Source organism: Arvicanthis niloticus, chromosome 27 (assembly GCF_011762505.2).
Source record: "Arvicanthis niloticus isolate mArvNil1 chromosome 27, mArvNil1.pat.X, whole genome shotgun sequence".
Classification (NCBI taxonomy): Eukaryota; Metazoa; Chordata; class Mammalia; order Rodentia; family Muridae; genus Arvicanthis; species Arvicanthis niloticus.
In genome coordinates this window covers 27266071-27278456 of record NC_133435.1, presented here as the reverse complement: position 1 = coordinate 27278456, position 12386 = coordinate 27266071, and the positions used below count along the sequence as shown (strand labels likewise).

At 43.2% G+C, this 12386-nt stretch overlaps 1 protein-coding gene across 7 annotated transcripts in view; it reads right to left on the bottom strand.

Annotated features, from left to right (window-relative positions):
- The window catches only part of Cnot6l (CCR4-NOT transcription complex subunit 6 like), a 138123-nt gene extending 128322 nt beyond the window's left edge, over window positions 1-9801 (bottom strand). The window contains exon 1 of one of the 7 annotated variants that reach the window (XM_076926456.1): window positions 9774-9801. Coding sequence is in view for 3 of the 7 variants with exons in the window: in XM_076926452.1 (XP_076782567.1) it covers window positions 7435-7439 (5 nt within the window). In the remaining 4 variants the exon portion in view is untranslated. Of the gene's footprint in view, window positions 1-7114; window positions 7249-7359; window positions 7538-7710; window positions 8216-9773 lie in introns of those variants that run through there. The other 6 variants (XM_076926458.1, XM_076926452.1, XM_076926457.1 and 3 more) reach the window with 6 other exon arrangements.
- Window positions 9802-12386: the final 2585 nt, after the last annotated feature.

Genomic DNA, 12386 nt, shown 5'->3' with positions numbered 1-12386 from the left:
ACATAATATATAACAAGAAAATAGTAACTATTACTATAACTGAAGCATTTAACATATGAATAAAAGCAGCAGTGAATTTTATTTACATATATACATATATATCTCTCCATCCAGTAATAGTATATTTAAAGTAACAAAGGGAACATTGATGGAAATTGATAAAGATGTTGCTGTAATCTATTTTCTTGCCTTCCTTTCTTCTCATCATAAAGGGGAAAAAAAAGACGTCTATCTCTGCTTACTCATCCCTATAAGTTAAAACCTATTATGTACTCTGTCTGTAGCAGCATTAAATGTTATTGTCAGCTAGCATATTCACTTGTTTGCTGTAACCAAACTTAAATTCCCTCTTAATAAGGTAAGCCCTCTGGAGTCAAACATGCCTCACTGTAATCGGGAAATGTCAAATATCTTATAAGTTTACTGATAGTAAGAAGCTGTAATAGCAAACATATACTGAAGTTAAGGCTTTTATTACAGATCTGTTCGGCACTATTCTAAACAATTTATGAGAACTAGACCATTAAATCATTATTTAACTCTGAGATAAGTGCTATTACTATCTTCCTATTACAGATGAAGAAATTGAAAGAGAAATTAAATGAACTTCTGACAGCTACATAATGGAAGATCTAAGGCTCAAATTCTTAACCTACTAGAAAATGTGAATCATTCTGTCTATCTCACAGTATTTTCAGAAAGATTAATTCACATTACATGTGTATGGACTATGAGTTTGAATTTTGTTAGTCCTTGGTACTTAGTAATCTAAAAAGTCTTAGTTCCATTCTCCACAGTAAAGACTTGATCCAACAGAGAAGGAGAGAGGGAGGGAAAGGCAGGCTGAATATTGTAATTCAGTGATAGGACACACAGACAGCATTCGTGGCACCCTAGATTTGACCATATCTAAGTCCTTCAAGTGCTAAAATTTCAGGTCCATCACCATACCAGTGTGGTAGTTTGAATGAGAATGGCTCCCATAGGCTAATTCACTTGGATGTTTGGTTCCTAGTTGAACTATTTGGGAAGAACTAGGAGGTGTGGTCTTGTTGGAAGAGGTGTGTCACTGAGGGTTAGCTTTCAGGTTTCAAAACTCACACCATTCCCAGTTAAGCTTTCTCCAAACTTGCAGATCATCTGCCTCTACCACCTGAATGCACCACCACGCTGGTTTAGTTTGTCTTCGTCATGTGAGGAGTTCTTCACAGCAATTGAAAAGTAAACTAAGAGACCCAACCAGATAATACTTTTCCTGATTCAAAATTTTCAAACCTTAAATGTTTTTACTGTTTCAAGGTTTATTATTATGATCTGAATCTGAAATGTCCTCTGCAGGCTCTGTATGAACAGCTTAGTTAGCAGCTGATAGGTTCCAGGAAGGTGTCATGAGGATTCTCAACTCATCAGTGGATTAATCTACTAACAGATTCTACTAATAATTTGGTGCTATAATTGGGATGGGAAGTGGTAGAAATTAGGAAATGGGTCCAAGTGGAGGAAGTGGGTCATTGAGGGCATGCCTGGAAGGAAATGGCTTGTTCCCACCTCATGTCAGCTTCCTAGGTACTATAAAGTGAACAGCTTTTCTCTGCCTCACCATGGTCCAAAAAATATGGAGCCAGGCAACTATGGATTAAAAACTTTGAAATCATGAGCTAAAATAAATCTTCCCTCCTTTGTTTCTCTTGGCTATTGTGTCATAGTAACCAAATGACTAGCAATTTCCATTCTGTACAGAATTAATTATTTTTCATAAATTACACTAGTTGTTACATTAAATATAAACCTACAGAATGTACACTGTAGGCAATTTTAAGGGTTTTGTTCTGCTTAAGTATAATGAACATTATGATTAGAAAGTAACAGACATCCATGCATGCACAGTCTCAATACACTTTACGATGTCTCCTCTACATCTTTCATCGTTCTCTTTAGAACTGGGTATATTAATGGGTACAGAATGGGTCTGCAAATAGGGCTTTTAATTTTCAAAATGCAAAACATTAGAAATATTTACCATGAAGAAGTTAACCAAACTACTCAAAAATCTTCCTCAGAGGGGAGGGAGGCAGAGAAGAAAGAAAGGGCAGAAGGAAGAGGAAAAGAAGAAAAAAAGATAAGAATGGGGAAGATAGAAGAAAGGAGAAATTAGATCCATAACCAAGCTAATACTCAGAGATACATAGTCAAGTTCTTAAGGAAAAGGTAAATAAAGATGAGTCAGTGTTTCACATTGTAAAATTCCTGAGCAATGAAAGAATGAACAATAATTCAACTAAAACTGAAGTTGTCCAGAAATAAAACTCCATCTCAGGTACTAGAAGGTGTTAGTGCAGCTAGTAAAACAAAGATGTAGTATTTTCATCGTGAAGCACATGATTAATAATCATGAGGGGGTTATTTGATGACTTTACTGTCATTTCTATATTAAGATTCACATGTGTTATTTCAATGACTTTAAAATTACAAAATAGCAAAAGCAGAATATGCCAAGGTTCACCTAAATAATGTTTCTTTAGAGTATAAAATAGTAACAGTAAAAAAAAAAATTTAAATATTTTCTGTGAAATTAAACTTCAGAAATCAAAATTCAGAGTTCTGACTCACAGATCCCAATTGATTTCAAAATACAGGAAATAAACAGCCAGAACCCGGTAAACCACAATGACCACCAATTATTACACAGTAAAGGACATGCCTACCAAATTCACAAAATTCTAAGTTCTCATAAAATTTCAAACTTTTAAATAGTTGCTAAAATTCATTTGCCATTCAAGCCTTTCACATATTAGAGTGGTGTTCCCCATTTTCTTGTGTTTCTCCCCTCCCTTACACTCTCCTTTCCTCCAATTTTTCCCTCAAATTTTTACGCTGAAGGTGAAAAGCAATTCAGATATAATTTTACAAGTATGTAATATCATCTAAGCTAACATGCTGAAGCCCTTTGCTGTGAAAATAAACAAAACGTCTATCCAGGACTTCTCACACTCATTATATTCAAATAATGCTCTATGAAAAATTCTTGCCATAAAATTTGTCCCTTTCAGTTCTTAAGAAAATGGTCTGTGAACAATATGCAGAGTACCAAGATCCTAGGAATGGAGGAGTCACAAAATTTAAGAACCTTTAAAGTACATTGCCACATAGAAAATAGCCATGCTAACCAGAAGGACACACAAATTTCTGTGCGTTAAGGCACTAAAATTTTGTAATTAATTTATTATTATATCATTAGCAATAAATACAGATATTCCCTATATTCCAACTGTTCTTAATTAAAGGTATTTATAATGAGTGTTCTAGAAAGGTTACTTAAACCTCCATTAGGTAACAATAACTCTCAAACCCTAAACAATATTCCAACTTGACTTTGTTATAATTTCTTTACTTTGAACAAAAAGAATGAATATTTCCAGTGTTAAAAAATAAACTATCCAAATACTTTACTTTTTTTGTTTGCTTGAAGTAGGTGGACTGGCTTTTTTTGTTTAGGGAGAGGGGTTGTTTGGTTTGGTTTCTGTGACAGGGTTTCAATATGTACTATAGGGGTTCTGCCTCTGCCTCAGAGGGGTTGAGAATTATAGGCATGTGCTGCAGGCTAAAAAGGATGTAGGGAAAGGGGAATCCTTACTTACTGCTGGTGGGATTGTAAACTAGAACAGCCGTTATAGAAATCACCTCAAAAAAATAAAAACAGGACTATCCTATAACCCAGCAATATCACTCCTGGATATATAACTCAATAGACTCTATATACTACAACAGTGATAAACATGTTTATTGATGCTATATTCCTGGTAACAAGGAAATGGAATCAGCATAGGTATCATGATAACAAGAAAAATGGAACCAATCTAGATGCCTATAATGAAAATGTAGTACAAATACACACTGAAATTTTACTGGGCTGTAAACAAACGTGAAATCTGCAGGAAAAAAAGATAGGCCTAGAAAGCATTTTATTAAGCCAAGTGACCCAAATGCAGAAAGAAACCAATGTTCTCTTTTTATATGCATGTAAGTGGAAATAAATGTGGGTAAAGCCTAAAATACTAGAATGGACACCAAGAACAAGAGATCATGAGGAGGAAAAAGGGACAGGACTACAAAGAACATACATGACCTGAGACCAGAAAGTGGGGCAAGACAAAAACAAAGGGAGTTAAAGGGTAGGAGAGATGGAGGTAGGGGGGTAAATCAAAACAAATTTTGTTGAAAATGCCATAGTGATACTTAAAACTTTGTGTGGTAATTTTTTAGATAAATGTAGGCATACTTGCCTTCTAATAAAGCTGTCCCTACGCGTGTGCGTGTGCGTGCTCAGACTTATATAAAATTTTTCACTGGATGTTTATACATTAACACTTTCACCGAATATTTTCAAACTTTAGAAAATATTATTGAATGATTTACAAAATTTATAAAATATTAAGATCATTGTTAAAACAAAGATAAGACCTAACCAAAGAAACTGTTTGAAGATTCTTTTTAATTTTTTTATTACATGTGTATATATCTATATGAGGTTAATGTGCACTTAATATAGATACCCTCTGAAGCCAGAAGAGGGTGTCAGATCTCCTACAACTGTCAGTTGTGAGCTGCATAACATGGGTGCTGGGAACCCAACTCTGGTCCTCTGAAAGAGTACTATGTTCCCTTAATCGCTCAGCTACCTCTCCAACCCCCAAAATTGGTATTTTTAAAGGGACATGAACTTAATGAAATTATTCCCACATTCTCACTGCTGTCTTATCTCCACCCCCTAAAATGTAAAACAAGCAAGCAAGCAAACCAACCAACCTCTTAAATTAGAACCAAGTGAAATAGCAACTGCCTATAATTGCAGTAGGGAGTCTGAGGAAAGAGGATTGTATGTCTGTGGTAAACCTGCCCTACAGGGCAAGACTCTCAAAAACAAACACCTAATTTTAAAAATTGTAATTCTTTTAACCTTCCCATTGATTTTACTTTACACCCCTCACCATTATGGTTTTCTAAAAACATAAATTTAAATTTTAGAAAAAATTAAAATTCAATAAATAGCACATTTACTACTCACTCTACACAAAAAGAAACATCAAATTATTGTAAGATGGTAGAAAAGTTCAGAAAGATACTCCCAGAAGTTTTATTTACAAGAATCAGTCAACCTGAACTAAAAAAAAAAAAATCATGTAACAGTTTCATGACACTTATTGGTTGTGACTGTATATAAATCTATTTCTTCCATCCATTTTGATGTTTGATTGTATTCAAACACACAGAACAGAATCCTCCCATAGGGGCTATGTTATAAAATTCATTAAAAAGTAATGAAATTAAAACTATTCAAAAAATAACAAACATATCAAGTTTGGCTATTTTCTATAAACTAACATGCAAGGCTACACTGACAATTTTATTTCTAAAATAGAACATCCTCCGAAACACCTTTCCCCTCAGTGTCGGGAACCAAGCCTAGGGCCCACACATGCTGTATACAAAGCTGCATCCCCAGCTCTGTTTTCTTGATCCCTAACTCGCAATTGGTAATTAACGAGTATTTGTACTTAAAAACACTTTTCGATACTTATAATCAGAGCGGTAGCAAGCAGGAGGAAAAGATCGCATCTACTATATGCCAAACATGTTCTTCTCATCCTCTTCTCACAACCTTATTCAAAGAGTATCATCTTGATACAAGAAAACAGATATACCAATTCTAGACATTAAGAGAATGGGAATGAATATAACTGTCACGGCCATGGTGCTAACGGGTCTGTAAAAGTTAAGACCCACTTCCTATTAAACTGCACGTGTAGGCTGTTCCTCCAACAGTGTTAATAGAAAACAGCTTTTTACCTCTGCTCTCCCCACCCCCACCTTCCCATTAAAGAACATACTGCTTCTCTGTGAGACCAGGTTCAGAAAAAGAGCAACCTCTGGCCATTACAGTGACCACTGCCTAAAAGCTTCGAACGATACTGTATTGTGACTCCAGCCACAGTCGAGGTCTAGCTGTATGGGCTAACTAAACCCCAATGTAAAAAGTGAGGTAAGCCTCCAACTAAAATACCATTTACATATAGTTCTGAAATGCACTCTCCACTCAGTGGCAGATCTACCTTTATTTCCGCTTTCTGCTTTGACTCTTCTAAAATAGCTTTCCAGGAGCACACGGTGAACTGACCACAGAAGCTGATGATGTAGGTTTGGGCGACTAGAGGAACACACGTTTGGTTGTACATGAACTATCTTCATGAAGAAGCGAGGTAACGGGAATCAGTAAGGTAGCATCTAAAACTGCTGTCGTGGGCTTTCACTGTGTACAAACAGCTCAGCTCAACTCCTGAACACAATCCGCCTGAACAGTCTAAGCTAAATAAGAAGGCTGGCTTAAGATGACAGCTCCGGTAACTTCCTCTTCCTCACTGACCTCCTCAGTTCAGTGTGTCCACGCCTTTCCCTCTAGGAGGCAGGATATAAGCCATTTCAAATTCACAAAACTGATCCAATCCCACTACCACCACAGGCCAACGAGGCCAGTTTCCCTTTCTTCCTCTCCCTTTCCAAGGTGATTTCCAGGGAGAGAAATCGTACCAACGATAAAGTATCTGCAGCAGCAGCAGCAGCAACAACAACAACAAAGAACGTATTTACTCCAGTCCCTCCCCGCACAGCCTTAAAGGAAGGACGTAAAGAGGGAGCCGAACACCACCTATTCCGAGATTTACTGTTTTGATTCACTTTCCCTCGGCTTCGCCACGCCAGGCTGGGAAGGCCTGCAGTTCGAAGGCCAAAATACGCCTTCGTCTCCCCCAGGGAGACGCGGAGGCGGCACCGGCGGCCGCGATCCGCGTGTCCCGCCCCCGACCCTCACCTGGTCAGGCCCGGGGCAGCGCCCAGGGCCCGCGCGAGCACGGAGTCCCGGGAGCGTCTGGGGCGCGCGGCCGGCCGGGCGAGCCGGCGAGCGAGCGGGCGAGCGGGCGGGCGCGAAGACGGTTAGGCCGCGCTGCAGGCCGGCGCGCTTCCTGCCGCGGCTCCGGCCTCGGGAACCCCGGGCCGAGCCCCCGCCGCCGTGGAGGCCGCACGGCGTCCACGGCGTGGATCCCCGCCGGGCAGTTCTCACCTGCGAGGCTCCAAGCCCCGGCCTCGAAACGGGTGGACCACGCCGCTCTGGGGTCCCCCGACGCGGGCCCCCTCCCCACACGCACACGGCCGGGAACCCGCGCCCCCTGAGGCGACGCGGGCCGGCTCCCGCCGCCCGACACACACACACACACGCACACACACGCACACCCACTCGCCGCGGGGCCGCCTCCCGCCCGCCCAAGTCCCAACTCACACACCCACACTCGTTCGTCCCTCGCCCACCTCACTTCCCCGGGGAGACGCGCTCCCCCTCGCTCCACTCCCGGTCCGACTCCGAAGCACGGAAACACTCTCTACCTCATTCTTCTCCGCGGGCCCAGAACGAGCAGCAGCAGACATTTCCCCGCGGCAGGGGAAACACACGGAAACACACACACACGCACACACACACACACGCGCGCGCGCACACCAGGCCCCCACAGATGCTCCCTTCCAGACCTCAGACGCAAACACAAACACCCACGCCCGCCCGCCCGCCCGCCCGCTCACCCCGAGGGGCCGCCGCGGCGGGAAACCGGGCCCCGGAAGACGAGCGCGGAGAGCCGAGAGCCGAGGCCCGCGCCCCATCCTCACCTGCATTCAGCGCGCCAGGGTCCGGGCGGCGGCGACGGCGGCGGCGACGGGGCGGCTGCTGCTGCTGGGGCTGCGGCGGCGGGGGAGGCGGCGGCGGCGGTGGCGGCGGGGCTGAGGGCAGTAAAGACATGCAGGCAGCCCGCCGGGGGGAGAGGCACCGGCCGGAGGGGACGCGGGGCGGGCGGGCCGGGCCGGGCCGCCTGACGAACCACCGAGGCGGCGGAGGGCGGCCGAAGGGAGCGCAGAGCAGACGGATCGCGGGACGGGGAAGGGAGAACGCGGGCCGCGCCGGACCTGGGCGACCGGGGCGAGCAGGAGAGGGCCCGCGGTCGCCGGAGGAGACGCGGCCGCCGCTGCTGCGAGAGCCTCGCGGAGCCCGCCCTTGGCCTTGGCCTTCTGGCGCTGAGGCTGCCGCTGCGGGAGTTGCTGCCGAGCCGGAGCAGAGAGAAAGAGGGAGACAGGGAGAGCCGCGAGCTTTCGGCGCCTTCGCTCTGATTCACACACGCTCACAACCCCGAGGGCCGGGGAGAGAAGTCCAGGCGCTATCGCTTTAGCGATTAATAACCAGGTGCCGAGGGTGCGAGGAGGAGGAGGGAGAGGAGGAGGAGGAGGAGGAGGAGGAGGAGGAGGAGGGAGTTGATTGACGTGGAGGGGCTGGCGGGAGTCAGTCACTCCCCGGCCCGGAGGGGTGGGGTGAGGGAAGGGGCGGGGCTCCGGCGTCGCGCTTCGGGAGGTGCGCGTGCGCGCGGGGCGGCCAAGCGCCTGGCTCGATTCCTTCCTCGCCGTCGCTAGTGTTTTGGAAAAAAAAAAAAAAAAAAAAAAAAAAATCTGCTTTATTAGATGGAGCAGAGAGTAGAGCCGAGAAGACTTGTACGATTAGCAAAACCTAACGTGCTTTATGGGGAAGGGACACGCGTGTGCTTGCACTGTTCCCTGACGCTGGCCCACGCAGGCCCACTGCAAAACTCAGGGCATTCTGGGTGGTTAAGGAGTCCTCAGGTGAGGTGAAACGACCCAAGGAAATGTTTTCTGACAGCCTCAGTGGGTTTCTCTTTCTTTTCTTTTTTTTTTTTTTAACGCATGTGTAAGTTGCATGGCGGGAGGAAGGTTTAAAAACCTATGACGGCTCTGCGATAACCCCGTCCTCATTTTAAACTCTCCTTTCTCGCGATGAAATGGTGTATGTGGCAGTTTGCGGCGGTTACGGGAATGAAAACATTTAAGTGTAAACTAGAAATATTATTGGTTACCGTGTGAATGGAGCTATTTTTAAGTCCGGAGGATTTATTTTTGCCACCTGAAGCTTGTTCCACCAACAGAGCTAGAAGCAAATTGCATGTGTTCCGCAAGGCAGAATTTGCACTTTCAGTCTCAGTGCATAGCTCTGTGTTGGGTATTTACCGACGTTGGTCCAGAGTCAATTACACCGTTCTATATGTTTTATCTTCAAATATATGTCGTTTTCACTACTCTTAAGGCACCGTGTTGGTTGCCTTTATCTCAGGCCTTGTTACTGAATGTTTAAAGCCTTTATCTCTTGAGGGGGGAGAAAGGAGGTCCAATTAAAATGCAAATTATTTATGGAGAACTGAACTGCGCTTTCATCTTGTTACCAGGAAGTGTGAATGAGTGAAAAAGCCCCTCTGGGTCAAAAAAATAAAAAACCTACCAGCTACCTGTTTTTCCATCCTGGTTCAGTTTCTATTTCCTGCTAGCAACCACCCCTCCACTCTCCTCCCCCAACACACAGCAACACTTTTTGTAAAAGGTGTTAAGATGGCCTTAAATCATGGAAGAAGTCAACTGTTTTAGTCTAAGCTGACAAGATACTAATAATAATTAGTAATCTTCAGCCTGACAAGATACCAATAATAATTAGTAATCTTCGGCTTTGTAAATAACAAAGCCAAACAAGTCACCTCAGGAGGCCAGGATAGTGAACCTGTCTGCATGACACCTTATTTACCAAATTTCTTGACACGGACTCCCAAAAGACTAGCAAATGTTGAAAAGGGGAAAATAAATACTTCAAAGAATTTAAGTCAGATTAGTGTGATACTTACATGTCTCACATGTCTTCAAATACCTGTAGGTAAACTTCTAGCTCGAACACAGTAAGCACACATACATGCCAGGTGTGTTCTCTCTCAGCACGGGAAAGACAGTCAAACAACATGTACAGTCCTTAGGCCTATGCAGGAACAGCCCTTGCAGGGGAAGCTGACACATAAACAGGAAGTTCTCAGAGAAGGAGCCAAAAATGAAAGGTGACACAAATCAGATGAACAATGCCTAGAAGGACAGATGGAAATCGCTGGCTTTTTTACCTCAGCCATCTGACACTCCCCACGGCACACTGGCTAATAACAGGAAGAGAGAGCAGCTGCAGATAGAGTGCTAATAAATGCTGAGCTGTGCTGGTCTTGAGACCCAGATTTACAGAGGTAAATGTTCACTATTGGTGTCTAAGTTTTAAGTAATAAATGTTTCACAATCATTGAACACTGGAGGGGTAATTATAACATTTAGAATTAAGAATGTGGATGTTTATTAAAAAGCTCAATAGGGTTGGGGGAGCTGTAGAGATGGCTCAGTGGTAAAGAGCACTGGCTGCTCTTCCTGAGGTTCTGTTTGATACCTAATATCTACATGGTACTTCACAACATCCATAACTCCAGTTCTAGGGGATCTAATATCCTCTTCTGACTTCCTTGGGCACCAAGCATGTGTGGTACACACACATACATGCAGGCAAAACACATACATGAAAGTCAATTTTTTTGTTTGTTTGTTTTGTTTTTCGAGACAGGATTTCTCTGTGTAACCCGGGCTGTCCTGGAACTCACTCTGTAGACCAGGCTGGCCTCGAACTCAGAAATCCACCTGCCTCTGACTCCCAAGTGCTGGGATTAAAGGCGTGCGCCACCACCGCCCAGCCGGAAGTCAATAATTTTTAAAAGCTCAGTTAAATCCAAGTTGCATTCAAATAACCTTTACTCACAGAGAAATTTTCTATATTATATCAAGTATATTGACTTGCTACAAACAAAGGTGAAGGACTAATTTGCACTAATTTCCCCTTGGCATATCGGGGACTATACCCAGGGATTCAGTGTCCCAGGCCTCCAGTGTCTTTAGTAAGTACTGTACTACTGAGTCTTACTAACAGTCCAGGTTGTCTTTACACTTTCCTCTTGCCACCTGAGTGCTAGGAGTACAGGCTTGTACCACTATTGGTCTCCCTGAACATTTTTAAAAACCAGTTTATAGAACACGATATGGTGTTGCATACTTATAATCCCAGAACTCAGGAGGCAGAGACAGGCAAGGCAAAGGCCAACCTGGCTAACATTCTAGGCCTGCTGTGAGGACAGAGAAAGATCCTGTCACAGCAAAAGAAAACGGGCAAGCCAAAACCCTTTTTTAATATCTCACTTCTGGATATTTTTCACATTTGTCAGATTTTGCCCTTTTTAAAGTTTTAATCAGAATAAAGTAAAAAAATCTCTTCCTTGAACATTGGGAATAGAGCTGCAAGGCATATGTAAGTACAGACCTTTCTGTGACACACTGAGTTGGTTGGTGATATCTCTTTTGTTTTTAGTTTGTAATTCTTTGATGACTACTCATCTTTATCGTGATAGATACACTAACTTTCTAGAATTGATCATTACAACAATGTACACATTTAAAGAAATATTCTGTGAAGAAGTACACCTATATGTCAATGAATTAAAAGAAAACTTATCCTTTCAAAGTGGTAACTTGCAGCTTCAGACATGGCTCAGTCATTAAGAGCCTTGCCTACACTTGTCACCACCCGCACCAGGCATCTCACAAATGACTGTCCACTCAGGCCCCAGGAGATTCAACACCCCCTTCTGGCCTCCAAGGGTACTGACACACACATGACACACACAAAACCAAACACAATAATACATAAAAATAAATCTTAAAAAATATTAGTAAAGTCGTTCAATACATTTTATTCCATTTTATAAATATGAATAACTATACCTTGGTCTGGGATGTAGTTCAGTTGCATATAATTCTGTATCACACACAAGGCCCTAGCTTTGATCCCCAGTACCATAAATGAATGAGCCAAAAACTTGAACTCTGAAAGTGTCAGCCAGGAAAGTGCTTACCTTGCAAGAAAGAGGGCTTGAGTTTGATCTTACAAAACCCACAGAGAGAGAGAGAGAGAGAGAGAGAGAGAGAGAGAGAGAGAGAGAGAGAGGGAGAGCTGGGTGTAAGGACACATCCTTACAGAACCAGGGGTGACTAGAACGTAGGCAGATCCCTTGAACCCACCAGCCAGCCAACTTAGCCTCCTTGGTGAGTTCTGAGCCAGTAAGATACCCTATCTCAAAAATAAACACAAAACAAGCAAAAAAGAGAAAACAAAGCAGCTAGAACCTCAGGAACAAGAACTGAAGTATGTTCTTGCCTCCACATGCATATAGCATGAATGTGTGTGTGTGTGTGTGTGTGCCCACTCATGTACAAACATGGTACACAAATGCACACAGATACACATTGAGATCACCTTTATTGATCTGTTCCAGCTCTCCTTAGAGGACCTCTAAATTACATTTCTATGAAGTGATATAGTCTACACATTGAACTACGATTTCTATGCTCTTGTCCTTAATATCTTTCCCTCTCCTTTATTT